Source organism: Equus caballus, chromosome 17, assembly GCF_041296265.1.
Source record: "Equus caballus isolate H_3958 breed thoroughbred chromosome 17, TB-T2T, whole genome shotgun sequence".
NCBI lineage: Eukaryota > Metazoa > Chordata > Mammalia > Perissodactyla > Equidae > Equus > Equus caballus.
The window spans coordinates 101,068,274-101,089,968 of record NC_091700.1 but is presented as its reverse complement, the minus strand read 5'-3'; the positions used below and the strand labels follow the sequence as shown (position 1 = coordinate 101,089,968).

The 21,695-nt window shown below is 56.9% G+C and overlaps 1 protein-coding gene across 3 annotated transcripts in view; it reads left to right on the top strand.

Annotated features, from left to right (window-relative positions):
* The window catches only part of RASA3 (RAS p21 protein activator 3), an 89,567-nt gene that overhangs the window by 41,390 nt on the left and 26,482 nt on the right, over nt 1-21,695 (top strand). For all 3 annotated transcript variants that reach the window (XM_023621903.2, XM_023621904.2, XM_070240030.1), the window contains 6 exons: nt 3,688-3,791; nt 8,227-8,321; nt 15,024-15,100; nt 18,922-19,002; nt 19,337-19,409; nt 21,427-21,503. In XM_023621903.2, the coding sequence (XP_023477671.1) occupies nt 3,688-3,791; nt 8,227-8,321; nt 15,024-15,100; nt 18,922-19,002; nt 19,337-19,409; nt 21,427-21,503 (507 nt within the window). The remainder of the gene's footprint in view (nt 1-3,687; nt 3,792-8,226; nt 8,322-15,023; nt 15,101-18,921; nt 19,003-19,336; nt 19,410-21,426; nt 21,504-21,695) is intronic.

The following is a 21,695-nucleotide window of genomic DNA, read 5'->3' as shown; positions in this document are numbered from 1 at the left end:
AATCTCAGTCACCCACCCACCTCGCGTCCCTCTGGACGTCCCTGTGGTTCCCTACAGTCTTAGTCCCGCAGGCACCACTGGCTTCCATCTCAGGTCATTGGGGGACGTGTTGACTCGCCTCCCCATCTGGCAGTCCACCCTGCACATCCCGACCTAAGCAGCTATGTCTGAAGGGAAACACACCCCGATGTGTGTCCCGCCCAACTGTGCTGGTCCACTGCTCCCACTTTCCCCTACATGGCAGTTCAGCCTTCCCCCTCCTCACCCCTCTGTGCTGCTCCCAGCTGCTCACCTGAGGAGATCTCTCTGTGCTCCCACCACCCGTCTGCTGGTCGGCTTACACAGGGCTGTCCCTGGGATCTTTCGCTGCTGTGGGTGAACCGTCTGCACTGTCTTCTCTATACGTCATGAGTCTCACTGCTTCTCCTCAGCCCACTGCCTATCAAAGCTGCACCTGACCCCTGACCCCAGGTCCCAGCTCCCTGCCCTTCTCTCACTCTGCCTGCCACACTGGCCTCCCTGTTGCTCCTGAACATGAAAAGCACGAGCCCCTGTGGCCCCAGGACCTTTGCACGTGCTGTTTCCTCTTCCCAGAGCCTCTCCCACCATCTCTGCAAGGTCCCCTCCCTGTTCACATGTTCAGATGTTCCCTCACCAGTAAGGCCTCCCCCAAGAGCACCCATTCCAGAAAGCAGTCCTGCCTCCCACCCCCAAACTTGCTCTGCTTTTCTTCACAGCCCTCACTGCCATGTGATGATCTGTGATCGCATCTGCTTATCGCCTGTCCCCTCACCTCAAATGTGAGCCCACAGGCCAGGGCTGTGCTGCTTGCACCTGTACCCAGTGAGCCTCACAGAGGGCCATGTGAAGGCTGTTCAGTGTGGTCTGCGTCTTGCCTTGTGCCGAGTGGAGAGGGAGGTTCTGGACCCATCCCCACCACACAGCTGTGCGTCCTGAGGGAGCAGCCTCAGGTGGGCTGTGGCTGGAGGACCCCGTGCCGGGAAGTGAGAGGGGAGGGGCTGGCGGCACAGCCCTGAGGTCACAGGGTCCTCCTCTGGGAAATGTTGTCTCTGAGCTCTTGGCGGTTCCCTGGTTACCGCCTGGGGCATCCTGTCCTCCTCACATGGCTTGGGAGAAGCACGTCCATGGCTGGCGGCTGCCTCGTCAGAGCTTCTGCTTGAGTGTGGTCCAGAGTCCTCCTGTTGGGGCTGGGCGTCCGTGTCCCACGTGGATCTGACGGCGGAGTTGGGCAGGGAGCAGCGGCCGCAGCCTGCCTGGGATCCCGTCTGTCCAGAATCACATTGACAGGATGCCGGGTTCTTAAAAGGGCTTCGAGAGGGAGCCACAGGACATCATTTCCAGAACTCTTCTGTGTGCCATGTGCTAAGGCCCGGCTGGCGCATTAGAAGAGGCCTTGGCCCTCAGCGCCAGCTCCTGTCCATGGAGGGAGTGTCATGCTCATGGGCGTGCCATCTCGAGAACTCGCACCAAGTCTTTGGTGGTTTTAATTTTGACGAAGTCAAGCTCACTGGGTTTTTCTTTTAGTGATTGTGCTCCTGGTGTCACGTCTGAGCAGTCTTGAGCTCACTCCAGCTCATGAAGACTTGTTCCTTGAGTTCCTTCATATTCAGCCTCACATTCAGCTGTGTGACAACTTTGAGGTGACTCCTGTTGGTGTGGGGTAGGGTCTCTGTCCATGGCTGGACCCCTCTGTTTCCGTCACTGGTGCTTGACGGGAGTTTCAGAGCCTGGAACCCTGAGCCCTAGGCCTCCCTCTTCCTTCTCAAGTGTGTTCTGCTTCCCAGCTGGGAGGGGTGGGCACGGGCTGGTGTCTGGGTTTCTGACCTGTCAGACCTGCCAGACCCAGCCGCTCCCAGACCCTTCCTCCTCGCTGACCCGGCTCTCCGACTCCCTGGTTTTTGGGTCCAGGTGTGGGCAGAACCTGTTTTGTCCTCAGTCTTGTGGGAGCCCCTCCGTCTTCTGCTTTCCTCTCTTTCACACCCCTACCCATCTGAGCTATTCCCGCTCTCTTGTCACACGCGCCTCCTGTATCATGAGGGCTTCTGGATGCTTGTCTCCTGTGACCCATAGCTGCTCGAAGCTCCCAGCTTCATGCTAGCGACCTTCATCCCGTGCCTGACACCGTCCTGTTGGCTGAGTGAGCAAAGGCCTGAAGGAGCGCCCTCGTTCCTCAGACCCCATTCTCTGGGGCTGATGCCACCCCTTCTGGGAGGCTGGCATCTCTACCACCCATCCTGGGTCAGTCTCCCCACAGCCGTCCCCTCACTGGGGGTCTTGTTCTGGCTTCAGGCTGGTCCATTTGTCCCATCTTCCTGGGTGGCTGGGCCATGCTGAGCTGATCCTGGGCTGCAGGATGAATTGCACACAGGGCGGTGCTTCAGGAGCCCGTGATTCTGATGGCGTGTCATGGGCCTGCATTTAGGGGATGTCAGTGCTCCAGGGCTTCATTACTGCATCGTCGGGACAGCGTGGTAGAAGGTGGACACCAGTGACACCAGGTCAAGCAATGGCACATCATGCCACCAAAATGCTGTACTTTATGGAATCTGTGTCCTTCATCAGTTATAAGGTGCGCCCTTATTTTATGCCTCACCAAGAAGCAGCAGCGCTAATTAATCTAAAAACAGTCCTTACCCTGGTCGCAGAAAACGTTCTGACTCCAGAGATGCTAACTGTTGGGGAAGGGGTCATCTCAGGATTGATGGAACATGGTTCTGGAATCTGGGATGGGAGATGCAACTCTGGAACTCTGCTTTGGGAGCTGGTCCCCATCCCTTTTTCTGGTGGTCGCGTCCATGTCACTCACAAACTGTCACCAAAAGGCTCCTGTGTCACCTTTCTTTCCTGCGTGGTCCAGGGCCACAGGCTGTATCAGTTCTTCCTGTTTTGGACTCAGCCATAAATGTGCATGAGGAGGGACTCTGGCAGACCCGAGGTGCTCAGTATGTGCTCCCTCCTCGCCCGTGGATGCAGATCCCGCTTGCTATGGCCTCCGTGAACCAGCGTTTGATAATGCAACCTGGCCCAACCAGCACAGTCCCTGGCTCTCTGCCCTCAATTAGAGTTCACAGTTGATTTTGTCTCCGTCTGTGGACTTGTGCATGGGTGATGAGCACAGGGTCTTTGTGCAGGGTCAGCCCTGTGGTGGGCAGGGGTCTTCACCCCCATGAGGGGCAAAGATGGCCGCCCAGTCAGGACTTTACGCTAACTCCTGGAAGAAGGGGAGCAGTGTCTGAAACTGGAACGCCAAGTTTACTTTTATGGTGAGGCTGTCCCGCTGCCGAGAGCTCAGAACATCCCCACCGCCCAGACACACTCAGCGGGCGTCGCTTTGTGAGGCCACATGTGTCGTGCTCTCTGGTTCCCTAAGCTGCCACTAACCCAGTGCAGCGGTCGTCATGTAGTGTGAGTGCCTTTGGGGCACGTGCGAGGCCGCATCCCACTAGGAGATTTACCACCTGCTCGCTGTCAAGTCCAGTTTTGCTCCAGTTAAGAAACGCAGTTTCATGTCTCAAAGGGAAATGCAGAATAGCGGTTCTTGGTGCATTTAGAGTGACAGTGCATGCGGCGCCCACGGTTGCGCTTAGTCTGCAGGCCCCTGCGATGCCCGCAGCTGGCAGCAGGTGGTACCTCAGAGCCTGACGGTCGCCTCTGTTGTTTGTGCAGCCCCTTCTACGGAGAGGACTTCTACTGTGAGATCCCGCGGCGCTTCCGCCAGCTTGCCTTCTACATCTTCGACAGAGACGTCTTCCGGCGGGCCTCCATCATAGGTAGGCACTCCACAGGCTCCTCCACCCTCCTGGACAGGGTCTCGTTTGGCGGAAGTGGCATCTCTTCCAGGCTCCCCGCTCGGAGCAGCTGAGTCTACACGGCCTTTCTGGCTGTGCTGGTGGTGATGGCCTGGAGGCGGCATCCCCAGGGCTGGGACGGGCTGCCTGTGCCTCACCACAGACTCACGCGGGGGACCAGACACGCTGGCAGAGGCCTGGGGGCTGCCCTTCAAGGTGAGGGAACAGTGACCCCCAAACCTGTCCCTGGAAAGCTTCCCAGGGCTCCTCCCAGGGTGGCTTGTAGAGGGGGCCCTGCCCACTGTCCCTAGGCAGACCCTCTGGGACTGCCGACAGCCCTCCGTGGGGGTCAGGATGGTATTGGTTTCCTTAGAGTCATTGGGGTCCTCTTAGAGGTACCTGCGACACTCAGAGTTTTCAGGGCACTCTCAGAGGTATTGGGGTGCTCAAAGGTATTAGGGTTCCTTAAAGGTATGGGGGTTCTCTTGGTGGTCCTGGGGTGCTCTCAGAGATGCCAGCACGTCAGTGGAGGGCTCCTGGAGAGAGTGAGCCCACTGTGAGTGTGGGGGAGGATGTGGAGCAGCAAAGACCCTGAGTCAGGGTTCCCCTCTGCCCCAGGAACCCCAGTCCTTTCCACTGTGGCCCCAGAACAGACACTGAGACGCAGGTGTTGGCTCAGTGGCAGCCACTGGGGTCCAGGCACGTGGGACGCAGAGCTGTGGCTGTGTGCTCCCGAGGACACTGTGGGCGTTCCACTCCTGGGCAGCATTGGACTCTGACTCATGTGGCTGTTCATTGGCGCCCCTCGCTTCTGGGGCTCGGCCAGCGCCTGCTCCCTGCCCAGGCCACTGGAGAGGTCCCCACGGATCCCAGCCACACACAAGACAGTTGTCCACCGCCCTACTGTCCCTCCCTCAGCCTTGCGCCATCTCCTATCCCTCCTGGCCTTGGTGGTTCTCCCACCTACTTAGCTCTCAGCTTCTGTCCAGCAGCCCCACAGGCCCCGTGGGGTCTGCAGCACCTCGGGGGAATCATGCTGAGCTTGGGGCCACCACGTGCTCATTGTCACTGGATAAGCCCCACCTTCCCCTCCTCATCCTTCCGGCTGACCCTCCAAGACTGCGTGCCCTGAGCCCACCCTCTCCCGAGCCCTGTGGTGGCGATGCCTTTTCTTGCTTGGACATGGCCTCCGTGGCCTCAGAGCTTGCCCCTTGCACCCGCTTCAGCCCACAGCCGCCAGAGCTGCCTTCTCTACGCGGGGCCGTCAGCTTCTTCTCCCAGTAGGAGGCCATGATGGTGTCCCACAGCCATGAAAGAGCTCAGAACACGGTTGGGCCCGGAAGCGACTCTTGCATGTGGCTCCCTGGCACGTGGCTCAGGCTTGGGAGGCAGTCACTGAGCATGTGTTGAGAGAATGGAAGATTTTTGAAAATATCCCCACACATATTTATTCTATTTTAGAAAAGTGCTGTGTTTTATAGACAGTCTCCTATCTGAAGAAACCCTTTTCTGGGGTTAAATGCTTCTACTTTAGAACCTGATTTATACAAAAAAAAAGAAAGAAATTGTTAAGTTTGAGGCTACCCTGCCTGATTTGGGTAGAGAAGGTAATCTGTACTCCCTAGCTTGACTCAAGACCTTTCATAATCTGACCCAGATTGTTGTGTGGCTTAACTTCTCAGTGTCCACACTGGCCTTTCTGTCTAAACGTAAACACACCTGTGTGTTCACATACATGTGGAGCCATAAACACACCCACATGTGCATTCACACATGTGGAGCCATAAACACACCCACGTGGAGCCATAAACACACCCATGTGCACATTCACACTTGTGGAGCTATAAATATCCCCATGTGCACATTCACACACGCGTGGAGCCATAAACACACCCACATGTGCATTCACACATGCATGGAGCCCCACTTGTGTACCTGCACGGGGTCCGCTTGCACCATCTACTTGCCACGTCCTCTTAACACCAGGAGCCTTGTTAGTGCCTCTCGGTTTTCTGAAATCTGACTGCTTGTGCCGTTACGAGCTCATATCCGTCTATCTCCGAGCAGCATGCTTTTTCTTTGCTCCTGGGAAGGGAGCTTAATCCAGGCACCCAGCCCCATCCATGCTGGTGGACCAGACTCTCCGGGGGCTGAACCGGGAATTCCATAGTTTTATGAAGTTTCTCAGGTGCTCTTATACTTGGAAGGAAACTAACATGAGCTGAGTGCTTCTGGAAGCGAGGACCGCGCTGGTGTTTTCATGGGCATGAAGTGTGCTTTTTCACCTTCGTATTAACACTGGGTGTGGAAGTCATCTCCACTGATACATGAGGGAAAAGCAGAGGCTCAGAGAGGGTAAGACACTTGCCTGATGCACAGCAGCAGGTAGTGAGCTAACTAGTCAGATCTCCTGTCACATTCATAGAGAAGTGATTCCAGTGTGGGCAGAGACGCAAGGAGGACGTTGTGTCTACAGGTGTGAGCAGAGACGTGGAGGAGGACTTTGGGTCTGCAGGTGTGGGCAGAGATGCAGAGGAGAATGTTGGGTCTGCAGGTGTGGGTTGGGACGTGGAGAAGGTCATTGGGTCTGCAGGTGTGGGCAGAGATGCAGGAGGAGGACGTAGGGTCTGCAGGTGTGGGCGGGGACGTGGAGGAGGACATTGGGTCTACAGGTGTGGGTGGAAATGCAGAGGAGGATGTTGTATCTAGCCCCAAAGCGCCAAGCCTAAAGAGGAATGCAAACATCCTCCCACTTGGGGCCCACAAAAGTCCCCTGGGCCTCCTGGAAAGGAAGATTCCAGGGCCCCACCCCAGAGATTCTATTTCCTCCTCTGGGATAGGGCCTGGGAAGCTGTGCTTTAGGAAACTCTCCAGGCGTCTCGATGCAGGTGACTGGTGACCACACTTGGGGAGACACGGATTCACAGACCCAGGTGGGCGATGGGGAGCAGTGCTTCCTTCCAGCTGCATCCTCAGTTTCAGTCATTGCTGTGAGCTAACTTGAGTGCACACGTGTGCTGTCGTGACTGGGGGCCTGATAGGCCTGTGTGTGCACATGCTATGTATACATCTGTAAATATACATATGTATAATAAAGTAAATATACACATGCGTGCACACATGCATGCTGTATAAGCTGACTGCCTCTGTGGGCACAGTGTGTACGCTGTAAGCTGACTGCATGCACACACATGTGCATACACTATGTAAGCTGGCTGCACACGTGTGGACATACTGTGTAGGCTGACTATGCATACAGATGCACAAACTTGCACACACTGTAAACTGCACACACGTGCACACACTTGAAACTGCATACATGCGCACATGTGTACATGCACTGTAAGCTGACTGCATACACATGCACACATATGTACACACACTGTAAGATGACTTTGCATACACATGCATGCATTTGTGCACACTGTAAACTGACTGCATACACATGCACACACTGTAAGCTGACTATGCATACAGATGCGCACGTATGCACAAACTGTTAAGCTGAACATACACATCCTCGTGCACACATTATTTAAGCTGAATATGCACATATGTACACGTGCACATACTGTATAAGCTAAATATACAAGCAGGCGTGCATATGCCTGTGCACACTGTCTAAGTTAAACATGCACACACATATTCTAAGCTTTAGCTCATGCAAGCACACACACACATGCACACACACATTTCCATGAAGTCTCAGAGCCCTACCCAGCGATGCTGCCGTGTCCCCACTTGGCAGCATAGTGTTGAGGCAGGAGAGGATGGTGACGTATGCCCGGGTCTCACTGCCATGTGGCCAGGGGCCTGCCTTCAGTGGTTGCTCCTTCACCCCTGTCCTGTATTCCTCCCAGGATGCATCACATCTGGGTAGGGGCTGGAAATCTGCATTTCTGACAAGCTCCCAGCTGGTGCTGAAGCTGCTGATCGGGCACCACACTTGGAGATTCACTGTTTGCAGACTCCTTTGAGGCAGGGCTGTTTCTCATTTGTAGGAAATACCCCCACCCTGTGCCCCTGCCTCTCCTGCTGACTTGCTACAACCACCTCAGGTAATGTGTGAGGAGCAGAAGTGCTCATGACAGGTGGCCCATCCACACGCAGGCTGTGTGGCCATCAGGGAGCAGGCAGTGGTGCCTGCTGTGGGGGTGGGATGTGAGCTTTCTCCTGCTGGGGTGGGAAGTGCCACCTTCGAGATGAAATGTCACCAATGTTGCTCTTACTGGAAGGAAGACAGGGTGACATCATCAGTTTCCCTGATTATGTGTTTTGGATTATAGCAAATAATTGGAATAATTGGTGGTGATGATGGAGAGACTTGTGCGTGTGTGCCTTGTTAGGTCGGAGGCCTTGTTGGGTTGGAGGCTGTGTCCCCTCTGGTGACAGCCTGTCCTCTGTGCTCCTGTTTCAGGGAAGGTGGCCATTCAGAAGGAGGACCTGCCAAAGTACCACAACAGGGACACCTGGTTCCAGCTGCAGCACGTGGACGCTGACTCGGAAGTGCAGGTGAGGCCCTGACAGAGCCACAGCCAGGGCGCGGGGTCTGTGGGTGGAGGAGGCAGGCAGGTTCTGGTCTTCACAGGGGTGGCAGTTAGCAGGCTGTGTCCTTCATGTGGAGTAGATGAGTGCTTGCTAATTTTGTTCATTCAGTTGGTTATCGTCACACTTTGTCAAGCATGACTGAAGCAGCTTTGAAAACGTGAAGAGAACGTAATTGAAGGTAAAGAGAAAATAAAGCTGCTGTTGAGAGCCCACAGGCTCATCTCAGGACCCGCGTGTACTCCCTGTACTTCGCATAGAGGGCTGCAGCCCTGAAAAAGTCCAGCCAACCCGACTGGTCCAGCCTGGCCCAGCTGCTGCTGCCCGGGGCTGAGGAAGCACCCAGTGCGGCACGGTCCCCACTGCCTGGGGCTGAGGAAGCGCCCAGTTTGGCACAGCCCCCGCTGCCTGGGGCGTTGGGGCTCACCCTGCTTCGGCAGGCATTGTGTTCATGGGGGCTCACCCCTTTGTCCAGGGAAAGGAGCTACCCCCTTGCTCAGGACAGGCTTCTCCCCTAGGAGGGGAGACAGAGACAACAGCAGGGCTCCCAGTTCCCAACCCTCCCTGGGAGGCAGCTCTTGGACTTGGCAAGTGTCCAGAGAATGGCCGTCAGGATGGTGGCCTCTCCTACCGTGACCCTGGCTTGTGTGGTCCCTGTCAAGCCTGGTTCTAACCCCATACCGGCGTCGGAAACTCTGTGACCAGGAGCCATGACCAGACACAATGCCAAGACGCATGCATGGTTTCATCGGCGGCATCCGAGAGACACTGAGGCTTGGCGGGTGTGTGATGTGCGCAGGGTGTCTGGCATAGGTGGGCCCACTTGGAGCTCAGTGCCCCATTCGCCAGGGAAATGTGCCAGCAGTGTCCTATTCCGGCCTCAGTTTCCTCTTCTGTAGTATGGGGTTTTATGCCTGATGTGGCAGTGTGGTGTCAGGCACACACTCGCGGCAGTCACTGCCTCATGAGGACTCCCACGCAGCTCCTGGTGGCATCTGTGGGTCTGGCCGGGCCTGCATGTCCTCACAGCTCCTCATGGGCCCTCAGCTTCGGCTGAGCTCTGAGGGTGGAGGCGTGGTTCAGGGTTTCCACCTACTGAGACTGTAGCACACAGCCCTGGTGGCCCCTGGTGTTGACCCACAAACTTTGATAGAGACAGGAGCAGCTGGTGTGTGGGGTGAAGGGGCCGAGCTGTCGAGACTATGCTTCACAGCTCGACCAAGGGCCACATGCCCAAGGAGACTAAGAGGCACTGTGATCACTCAGAACTGACAGCTGTGCCCCAAGTCAAGGAGCCAGGTTCCAACAACAGGTGCACAGTCACACCAGGAGGACATGACACGTGCTCCCGCTCAGGTCACTTAGACGTCTCCTCCTTGGAAAAAAGGTTCCAGAACTGCTGTGCTGTGAAACAGTGCTCTGTGACGGGAACCATCCCTGCTTTTCATTTGGCAGTTTTCCCTGTCACTTTCATCCTGAAGTAGTATAGCCTGTGCACTATCATCAGAGTGGCTCCAGCTGTTTCACCCCAGATCTGAGTTTGAGTTCACTGGAAAGGGCAGCTTTTCTTTTTCTTGCCTTTTTTTCCCCTAAACTTTTAATTTTGAAATGGCTACACATGCGCAAGAAGTCTCAAAACGCAGGACACAGGGAGCAATGATGAGCAGACCTGCCTGAGCTGTGCTGTTTATTCCTGAAGACTGACGCCGTGCTTTCTGCCATCCCTTGTGGGACATCCTGGTTGCAAGGTCCCAGCCGGGATGCTGACTTTCCTACGATCCACAGATCACTCAGATCTCACCAGTTTTACCTGTACACGTATGTACAAGCATGAGAGTGTGCATGCATGCACAAGCACAGATGTATCCTGTGCAGCTGTCACACTCAGTGGGCCAATATCGATGGTGATTACTAATGGAGGCCACAGCTGACATTGGGGTTGCCCACACGCAGTGCATCCTGTTGGTGTGACGGGGGTGTGGCACCCTGGGCTGTGACACAGAACCATGCGGACAGCTTCCAGGAGCAGGGGGGACGCCCCTCATTAGTCATTGGTGATTCACATCCCCTCTTTCCTAGGTGGTCTGGCTGGAGGTTTATCAGTTCTGTTGATCTTTTCAAAGAACCAACTTTTGGTCTTGTTGCTTTTTTCTGTTTATTTTCTGTTTTCAGTTCCATTGATTTCTGCTCTCATTCTTGTTTCTTCTTTCCTTCTGCCCACTTTGGGTTTAATTTGCCCTTCTTTCTCTAGTTCCCTGAGGAGGAAGCTTAGATGAGTGATTCCAGGTCTTCCTTCTTTTCTAATATGCATTCGATGCTGTAAATTCCCTCGAAACACTGTTTTTGCTGCATCCTACAAATTTTGATAAGTGTTGTTTATGAAAAGACATGAGTTCAGGGGCCGGCCCCATGGCCGAGTGGTTAAGTTTGTGTGCTCTGCGTCGGCGGCCCAAGGTTTCCCTGGTTTAGGTCCTGGGCGTGGACATAGCACCACTCATCAAGTCATGCTGAGGCAGTGTCCCACATGGCACAACCAGAAGAATCTACAACTAGAACGTACAACTATGTACTGCGGGGCTTTGGGGGGAAGAAGGAAAAAAAGAAGATTGGCAACAGATGTTAGCTCAGGGCCAAATCTTTAAGGGAAAAAAATTCAAAATGCTTGTCAGTTTGCTTGTGACATCCTCCTTGGCCTCTGTTTGTGGAAGGGTGTTTGGTGCCCAGATGCTCTGGGATTCCAGCTGTCCTTCTATTCTGACTCCTGGTTTAGCTTCTGTGTAGTCAGAGTACATGTGTGGTTTCTGTTGTTCAGCTGTGTCCCCGTGGGCATTCGCCCTGGGTCTCTCTGGTGGTGTCTGTGGGCTTGGGGCCGTGCTCTCTGTTGTTAGCGAGTTGTCAGGTGGAGTCGGACCTGGTGGGCAGGTGCTGCTGTCAATTCTCAGCTGATTTTTAAACTTCTTAATCTCATTGTTCACCTCAAATAGGAATGGGAAAAACAAATGAGCGTTTTTAATGCTCTGTCCAAAGGTGCTTTCTTTGACCAAGATGAACGGGGGACGCCTGCCTGGGCCTCATCCACCTCGCCTGGGTCGTGGTCACCGTATACGATTCAGCTTGACCGGTGGTCTGACCTGCTCCAGCCGGGGTTCTGGGGCGTGTGAGGCTGGGCTGCCCTCGCCGTGCCCTTGCTTGGCAGCTGGGGTTTGTGGCTGTGGAGGGGGCCTCTGTGGGGTCCATGCGAGCCGGGGGCAGTTTCTTGCGTGGCGTCATGGGGTTCCTGTGGGGTCAGACTCATCCACGTCGAAGGATCTGTGGAGGCCGTGCCCCAAAACCTACCCTTCCCTTCCCTGAGGCGGAGGGTGTGGCCCTCGTCCGCGGGGGTGGTGTTTGTGGTTGTTTGTACAGGAGGTGGCATGTCACCCACGAGAGGCGCCGCCCAAACCTCAGCGAAGCTGCGCGACGGCCGCTGCAAGCTCCAGTCTGCGGGGTCGCTGGGTTCCTTGGGGGACCCCCTCATCATGAGTGGGTTTGTGGTGTTTGCGTGTTGAGCTGCAGTTTCTGCCGCGTGGGAGGAAGTGCTCGCCCGGGAGGAAGCTCGCCTGTCACAGGGTCTCCTGAACTGCTCGTCCCCTTCTGGGGAAAACAGGAAACTGGTGTCAGTGCTGGGGGGTCCGTCCACCCCAGACGCGCTGTTCACTTCTCGGAGCTCGATGAGGATCGGTTGGTGATGTGGGAGTCTGAACTCCCTGGGCAAGTGGCGCGGTGCCCTTGAGGGTGTAGGGACATACACGTCACCAGAGCTGTCCTGGAGGACTTCTGCCTTGTCCCTTAGTCACGAGCCATTGTCCTGGGCTTGCTGGGAGGCAGGCTGCCACTGTCAGCTGCGGGTCCTACTCTCAGCCTAGATGACAGTGCCCGCCTCGTGGGCTAGCGCTGAAAACTGCGGCTGACCCAGAAGCTCTCACCTGGCACAGGACAGGTGCTGTCACCGTCGTTGCTATCACTTTGGGTCTGTTTTCTCTGCCCGAGGAGCCAGGTGGCACCAAGGCCCCTTCCTCGGTCACCAGCCTGAGGATTTGCTCATGGCAGCCGCAGGAGGGGCAGTCAGCCAGAGGTCTGGGCCGGACATGTGTGCAAGGAGAGGCTGCGCCTCCGAGCCACTTGTTTCTGTGCCTGTGGGACAAGGGGCACGTCGGTGGAAGCTCCGAGGGCTCCCTGGTAGAAGAGCCCGTCAGTCCCTGGGGAAGCTGCTCTCCGGGTGAGTGCGTCCCTCGGCATGTGCGTCCCTCAGCAAGTGCTCCCGGAGTCCGCGCTGCACCGCCAGTCAAGCCCTTTGCCGATGTCAGCTCTGTTCTCAGGACACGGGGTATCACCTGGATCACAAGGATGTGATGTGGGCTGGCTGGTTCTGGTGTCCAGCAGGTCAGTGAGGAGAAGGCTGAAAGAGGAGCCCTTGGCCTTTCCCGCAGTGGTGGAATGGCTCGTGGGCGCCCAGGCCTGGGTCAGGCTGCCCCAGAGGAGGCCAGCCCTACTGTCCACGTCATCAGGGGCCCAGGCTGCCCTGTCCACTCAGCTCCCCACGTCAGTGTCATGGCTTGGTGGCTGCTTTGGCTTCATCTTTTGATCACAAAACTGGCCCTGTGCTGTGACCTGGGTGGTCCCAGAGCCTATCCAGGGGAGAGGCTGGTTTGCTCTAAGAAGGTTCCATGGGAAACATGTGGCCATGTCATGGCCTGTGCACTCTCAGAGCCACATCTGCCCTGCAGAGGGGCCTGCAGGATGCATAGGCGGGATATGAGGGGACATGAGGACATGGGGGCTTGGGGTGAAGGAGGCACCCCCCACCTGTCTGATGCTGGGCCCTGGTTTCTGGTTTATTTGCTGAATAAGTGGATCTTGTGCCTCTGTAAAAGGTTGACAGTCACGCACGGGGTCTGGCGCTGGGCCGGAGTGCTCCCTGCACCTCGCTCACAAGTGCAAGGGGTTCTCCCTCACCTCAGGCCATCATGATGGGGTTGTCAGGTTGCACCCTCCCCTTCCTCGTCGTCAGTGCTGTGGGCATTTTGGTGAAATGCTTCTCAGATGGTCTAAAGTCCACCTCCAACCCTGCAGGCGCAAGGACAGTGGGCCGTGTGGGTCGCCCTATCAGGACTGCCTCTTCTCAGGCAGAAGGGCTCATTGTCAGGGAGCAGCGGCTCGGGGACACAGATCCGAAAGCCTCATGTCGTTTGCTGGATGGTTTCTTGTGGGTGAGTCCGGAACCGGGGTTATTGCCGGTGAAGGGCCAGGATGTTCTCCCTGCAGACACCCAGGGTCTGTCTGGGGGCACGGATGCAGCTCGTCCAAGAATCTCACAAGGGCTAGTCACTGGAGCCGCAGATGGAGCCGTGTGGACAAGTGCGTTGGAAGGCCTGCGGGTGAGGGGGAGGAGAGCGGCCGGCGTGGGGATGGGCAGTGAACCTGGAGGGAGGACCATGCAGAAGTCTCTGAGCCACAACGGGAACCGGCTGCACAGGAACATCCATGGGGCATCCAGAGGAGTGAGCTCGGGAGGCCACAGGGACCCGACTGAGTGGTCCTGCCCACACCCCCCGCCGGCTCTATCCTGTCTGCCCATCCTGGGTCCTCTGTGATAAGGTGGCCCAGCCCCCAGGTTGTAGAGCCCAGAGGTTCTAGTCAGAAAGGACCTTGGAGATGGTCAGTGCAGCCTCCTTTTCCTAATTAGAGATGACTTTATTTTTTAACGTATGCTTTTTCATGAGGAAGATGGGCCCTGAGCTAATGTCTATTTCCAATCTTCTACTTTTTTCCCTTCTTCTCCCCAAAGCGCCCCCAGGACATAGTTGTGTATTCTAGGGTGAGTGCCTCTGTTGATGCTATGTGGGATGCCGCCTCAGCATGGCCTGACGAGGGGTGCCATGTCCGTGCCCAAACAGGCAAAACCCTGGGCCTCCGAAGCAGAGTGCGTCAACTTAACCACTCGGCCATGGGGTGGGCCCCAATTAGAGATGACGTTAATTCATGTTCCAGTATATCCTCTCACGTGAACGCATGCATCGTGCTCACTGCTGGACTTTAGGGGCAGGTGTTTCTTCTCCTTTCTTCGCGTTTCTCCCTCTCCTTCATCACCCCTGACCCCTGATCACGGCCTGGTCGCGTCGTCCCAGCCGTGTGACCCTCTGCACAGACACACACAGGTGGAAGTACAGCCTGGTCTGCGCTCCCCTGTCCTAGCAGTGCCCATGGGCACTGGCCTCCTGCCTGAGGAGTGACGCTGACCTTCCCTGGCCTCTGACCTGGGTGCAGACGCAGACACACGAGACGCTAGGCAGCGTGGCCCAGACCGCAGGCTGGGCCATGTGAAGGAACATGACCTGGAGAACAGCCATCAGGGACGCCGTTTCCCCAGCTTCTCTTGAGCTTTCTCATCTCTTTCCTTTGAGACAGTGGCTGCTGTCAGCAGAGCAGGGAGTCCTGTGGCTGAAACCTTGAACTCTGGGTGCCATGCCCATCCTGGTCCCTGGGATCTGAGCGGGGGCGGGGGGGCAGTGGTAGGGCGAGTCGAGGCACGGTGGACACCTCACAGGGTCAGGCATAAGCACATGTCTGTAAATGGAGACTCTGCTGTGTGTGGCCGTTCCCCGTGACCTCTGACCTTTGTGCTTTCAGGGCAAGGTCCACCTGGAGCTGCGGCTGAATGAGGTCATCACCGACACAGGCATCGTCTGCCACAAACTGGCCACGCGGTAAGACCTGGATGGCCATCGCAGCCAGTCTGCCCCAGGGAGTGGGGTGGTGGTTTTCAAACAAACGAATCAGAATTCTTCCCCAACTCAGTGATTCCCCAAGAGGACGTTGTTCCAGAGGTTTTGGCACGGAGCCTGAAAACCCTCGAGATGCAGGCGCTTGTCTTGGGTGTGATGCGCTTGATTTCTGCAGATAGCCAGAGTCATTCACGGTGACATTTAGGCACACAGGTTGGCATCACACCCTGGCGTCACCAACAGGGAGCCGTGAGGTGGCAGAGCCAGGCCCTAACATAGGCCTCCAGTCCCAAATCCAGGAGGAACCCCGACAAGGGCACGTATGTGATTGTGGATGTGTATGTGCACCTGCGTGCATGTGCACGTGTGAGTGTACATGAGCATGTGTGTGTGCGCATGTCTGGAGGTGGCCTCAACACCTGGTGGTGGGGCTCTTGGCCCTTAGGGTCACAGACCCCTTAAGTCCCCTGGAGGGAGCATAGACTGTCTAAGGTGCCCTGACACACACACTGTTCTGCACTCATGTGGAAGGTCTCCAGGCCTCGGGGCACACACGTCCCGGTGGAGACCCTGCCCTTGTCTTTGCCAGCCGCACGTGCCTGTCTTGGGGGCCAGCAGGCAGCGGAGAAGGTGGACTCTGCTGCCCTGCAGGGCCTAGGGGTTGGAGAACCAGGGTCCCTGTGAGTGGAGGGCAGTGTGAGGGTCTACCTGCTCCATCGGGAAGGGCATGATGACATGTGGAGATCGGTCCTCTGGTTGGGGGGGGGGGGCGCCACAGGAGGTGGGGAGGGCCTTCGCACTGGTCCTGCCAAAATGCCGGCTGGTCAAGGAGTGCATGCAGCCCTTGGTGCCCATGCCTTTGGGGCAGGGAGACCTTGCCTCAATTTGCTGCCTGTGGGCAGCGTCACCCCGTGTCCATCCACTGCTGAGTCTGCATGTGGCCCATTAGGACCCCAGTCGTCAGGCTCTGGGTCTTAGTAGGGTACACGCTGGGCTGTGGTTTCCAGGAACACGAATATCTAAACTTGGGGCTGTGAGCAGGCAGCTCCTTCCAGTCTCCCACTGCTGGCACACGAAGTCCCAGAGGCTGTGACTCGGAACTCAGGCCGAGGGCTCGGGGTCTGATGTGAAACATGGCATGCTGGGCACATGGACCCTTTCTCAGTTTTGATTTTTCTTTTTGAGGAAGATTAGCCCTGAGCTAACACCCATGCCCATCTTCCTCTACTTTATCTGTGGGATGCTGCCACAGCATGGCTTGATGAGTGGCGCTACATCCACGCCCAGGATCTGAACCTGCGAACCCCAGGCCACCAAAGTGGAGTGCTCAAACTTAACCACTGCGCCACTGGACCAGCCCCTAGTTTTGCTTTTTTTAAGGAGCTGTGGTTTGGAGAAATGTGTGGATGGGATTGGGAAGGTTCCGTGCAGCCTCATGCTTCCTGGAGGAACAGAGCCTGGAGCTGCGATGGCCTCGGGCCACAGCTGCCTTGGACCCTTGCAGCCACCAGTTCCCTGCAGTGAGCCTGCTTAGGAGACCCCAGACTCCTTCATGTGGTTCTGCCAGGGAGGACTCTCCACACACTCGTGGAAATCCCTCTCTTCCACCCTGCAGTGTTTTCACACCTCATTTGCCTTCATGCTCTTATGTCCCTGCGTACTGACCAGGACGCTACTTTGAGTTGGAGAAAAGAGGGTTTCTCAGCTCTGTCGTCAAGGGACGCGAGTCTCCAATGTTCCCTGGGTGGCTGCGCCCCATTGCCCACACTTCGCTAAGATGCGAGTTGGAGGAATCACTGCCCATTGGATCCTCAGCGCGCCATCTGAGTGGCTGCTGTGAAACTGGTTTTCTCCAAGGATCCAAGATGCAGGCCACCTGCCGTCTGACTCTCCTCCTGCCTGACAGCCGGACATAGTAAAGACACGGTTGTGTTAGATTCCCGCCATCTGCAGTGGGCCATGACCTCGTGTCTCCTGCCCCCGGACCCTGTCTCCCCTCAGCCTAAGGGCTGCTTTTTCCCAGAGGCCCCAGCTCCCGCAGTTGACAGCCACCGCATGTCTCTATTGCTGTGTCTGGTCTCATAACTCCATTGTGTCACGTTAACCTGTCACCACCTGGCGGTTCGTTGCTGGGCTGGCCGAGCAGACCGAGCTCTTGCCTCATCCCTGGAAACGTGCCTAATCTGCGAAGGGCGTCTGTCACATGAGTTAGCAAGGGAGGTGGACGAACAGGGACCACCCCAGGAACCCGGGGAAACACGGAACATTGCATAAAGTGGAGCAGAAGCAGGAAGAGTTGGAAATAGTGGACAGAGCTGCAGAGATGATGGACCATGAGGCCCAGCCTTGTCTGACAGCAATTCCAGAGGGAAATGGTGGAGAGGTGGGGAGAGGAGAGATTACAGAAGACTCCTGGGCAGGACAGGCCTGCGCCAGTGCTGAGGGCCCCAGCGCCCTGAAGGAGCAGGACCCATCCGCAGGAGGCATGGCCACGTGTTGGAGCTGCGGGCTGCCCAGGTTTCCTGACACACAGGAACGCGAGGACGTGGTCGTCCTCCAGGTTCCAGCGGTGGGGACAGTGGAGCCCGGGTGCTGCATCTGCTTGCAGCCAAGCTGACTTCTGGGTCAGTGGGACAGTGGGAACTGGGTCCCCATCCCACACACAGCCAGGGAGCTAGGCGTTCTGGACAGAGCCAACTGGATGCTGTCAGCTGGCAGTTGACTTTCACCTTGGAGCAGGGAGCAGACACAGCAGCTGCATGGCCGGTCTTCATCTTAGAGGCATGTGGGTGACACGGGGCAGGGAGGTATTCCGTGTGGAGCTGGAGCCTGAGAGTGGAGTTGGGGGTCCGAGGCTACTGTGGGCCTGTTCTGGAGGGGCGGCGTCCTCACAACCTCCACGAGCCCATGTGAGCGTATGCAGTGAAGGCTCTCAGGGTCAGGGAGAGCAGGACTCCAGGGCTCCATGGGGCTGGGCGTCATGAGAATCTCCCCAGCCCTTGAATGGCCCCTCAAGCCGGGATCGCTTAGCATACTGAGCCAGCTCCAAGGGCTGCACCGTTCCCACCTGGAGGCTTCTGGTACCTCCCGACAGCACTTCAACAAGAACAGCCGCAGTCAGCCCAAACCCAGGGCTGTTTACCGCCAAGCGGCACGAGGCCGCGCAGCCGGGAGGGCAACAACCTGCGCCAGCAGCACGCGGTTCACCACGTCCAGCCTCCGCTTATGCCAGCGCACGAGAAGCAGGAGAAGGTGCCCTGCACCCCAGAGAAGCCAGGTGGCAGGCAGGGACCCAGCAGTAGCCAGGATGCTGGTTAGGGACCAGGCTATCAGAGCTGCGTAACTGGCTGGGTTCGAGTCTAGAGGAGCCATGAGTGGGCCTGTAGAGCCTAAGACGAGGCGTGTGGCGTGGGGGTCATGCACAAGCTGTGGCTATAAGCCCTCTTGGCGTTCAGGGCCTCAGTTTCTCCTCCTGTAATGTGGACTTAGCAGCGGTACCCACCTGGTGAGCCTGCTGGAGAGGAAATGTGAGTCGTGTGCGACTCTCCAGCAGCTCCTGGATGTGATGGCAGTGACATTGCTCGTGAGAGTCACCGGGGCCTGTCCCAGTGTCCTGACTGCCAGACAGGCCTTCACTGTGCAGATTAGATGGGAGCTTCTGGCTGTCGGCAACTGATGCCACACCGGAGCTTATGGCTCTGGGCCCCGAGCTGCTGGGCCAGCTGCTCTCTCAGACCCCAGAGCAGCCTTGAGAGCCCACCAGGGCCTCATGCCCTCCTGACCTTCCTCCACTCTCTCCTCAGCATCCTCGAGTGCCAGGGCCTCCCCATCGTGAACGGGCAGTGCGACCCCTATGCCACTGTGACCCTTGCAGGACCTTACAGGCAAGTAGCCCCCGCCCACGCCGCCCACAGCTCCGGCCTGGAGTGGCGGTGGGCTCCTCATTCAGGGGCATGTGCACTGCTGGGTGGATGTGCAGTTATGTAGACTTGCTCTGTCTCCTTGTTGCCCCAGAATTCCTTGGTTGGAAGAAAGCCTGTCTATCCTTCACGTTGGGTGTTTGGGGCTCAGTCGAATTCCTGAATTGCGTCCCATTGGGGCTGGAGACAGACGTTTGTGAGACAATGAGGCAGCAGCACTGTGCACTGGCAGCTCGGTCTGGAGGCCGAGGGCTCAGCATCAGTGATTTAATCCTTGTCCTTCCTTCCTCGATTACAGGTCGGAAGCAAAGAAGACAAAGGTGAAGAAGAAGACCAACAACCCCCAGTTTGACGAGGTGTTCTATTTCGAGGTTGGTGTTTTGGGGCGTGAGTCTCACGTTAAAACCCTGCATCCGAAACTTCGGCAAAAAGTCTGGCTTTCGGGGCTCAGCCACTCGCTTGCTCCGGGAAGTTCTTGGAGGGATTCCTCACTGCCTGCCGGGCTCAACTCCTGGAGCTTTCCTCTTCTCCCTGGAAAGAAAGGCCGGTTGTTGCTTTCAGAATGACCCAGTTTTGAGTGGAATACTGACAATTTAATATTTCCAAACTATCAGGACTTTGGGTTTTTATTGTTCGGCTCTGAGTTTTGAGTTTTGCCTGCTCCACCTGGTCCCCATGAGCCGTGGAGAGAGACTTGTCTCACCAGAAAGAGTGAGAGTTTTGAAGCAGAAGAGGAAGTGTGTTCAGATGCAGATCCCCTGCTGCCTCAGAGTGGCACGCAAGGCCCGAGAGCAGACAGTGACCACTGAGCTGTTCCGTTAGGACTGTCCCTTTCCATCTGCAAAGGTTTCTTGAACACTTCCCATCCCCAGGCCCAGAGGGACAAACGAGACCTCCACGCCTGTCCTCGGAACTCACCCCTGAGGAGGAGGGGCCGCGTAGGCAGGTTGCTCTTGTCCCTGCTAAGTCAGTGGCTTTGAAGAGCAGGAGCAAGTGCAGCTGCTAGTCCTGCCAGAATGTGGCGACACCGAGTAGTCTGGGATGGGGCACATCCGTGTCCGGAGCATAGAGGCTACAGGGAACTAGGAGGTGGGTGAGGTTGGAGTGAAAGTGGGGGGTTTTGGAAGGTGAAGTTAGAGAGAGGGGCTAGAACTGAGGGGCTCATGTACAGAGAACTGGACTGTTTCCAGCTGGTGTCTGAAGCTGGAGGCAGCCAGTGGCCCACCTTCTTGGGCTGCCGTGCAAGTGTTGGAGGCAGGGTCCCAAGGGTGCCGCGGAAGGCCGTTCTCTGTTCCAGAGGATTTTGCTGCTTTACCGCCAGGCGAGGAACGTGGTTTTTCAGAGACTGAGATAAGGCAGGACGCTGATGTGGTCGCCCCGCTCTCGCGAGTTGTGCATGTCTCTAAAGGCAGGGATGGGTCTGGGTCAGAATGTAGAAAATGGTGCATTACAGGTGGCAGCAGCCCCCAGGTCTAGGCTGCAAGAACGACTCTGGTCAGCACTTCCCAAACTGTGGGCACAGCACAGGGAGGGCAGGCATGCACCGTGCCTCCTCACACGGCCATGCCCAGCTTTGTGCATCTGTGCCCACACAGAGCGGGCATGCGTGCTACTCCGTATGCTTCTGTCTCTCTGTAAGAACATGGTCTCAAGTCACCAGAACAGTTTAACAGCCCCAGAAACGATTGACATGGCAGTTGAGACTGCTGCTGAGGACCTGGGGAGGCCCAGACCTGCTCATGGCCTCGCATGGAGGACTCAGGAGTTCTTTTCCATGGGAATTCCTGTCCTTTGCCTCCGGGGGCTCAGCCCTGTTGCCAGCAAGGCCCTCTTTTCAGGTCCTCGCCTCCTTTCAGCCCGACTCAGCCCGAGGCCAGGCCCCTGGCAGGGGAGCGCATGGCCCTCGAGGCTGCACCAGGCCAGCGGCCACCCACAGGAGTTTCCACAGGGAGTCCCCCACAGACCATTTTCCCAGGATGACAGCCGAACTCACCTGAAAACCCCCAATGTCTAAGTGGAATTATTTAAATTCTGTGCGAGCCACCTACAGTTGCTCAACAGATGTGTTAGTGACAGGCGGGAACAAGATGGAGAAGGAAGCAGGCCTGGCCCTGTGGCCATCAGCTGCAGGCCCGTGAGCGGTAGCCCTTAGTAGAGGCAAGGGGCCTCCTTGGAGGAGGTGGCATTTTAGAGACACCTGCAGGCTTCCCAACAGGGCCTGAGTGGGGCAGGAACAGTGGTGGTGGGCGGGCCGCAGGTTGTAGACCGACCCCTGTGTGTCCGTGCTGAGTCGGGCACATGGCTGCCTTCCCTGGCCCAGGGGCCGGTCGGCACGATGGTGTGCAGTGGCAGTGGTGTGGTCTAAGGTGCTGTCTGTCTGCCTTGCAGGTGACCAGGCCCTCCAGCTACAGCCGCAAGTCCCACTTCGACTTTGAGGAGGAGGACGTGGACAAACTGGAAATCCGGTGAGCGGGGACGGGGTTCCAGGTTCCTGCTAGGCTGCCCCCTGAGCTCACCCCTGTGTGCTCAGTTTTGTTTCTAAGAACTGGAGAACGGACAGAAAGGAATTTCCATTTTCTTGGGAACTTGAACGTCAGAATGTCGGAAGTTGTGGCTGGAGCCAGAGCCGTACACCTCCCAAGGTCTGGGCCGGGGCT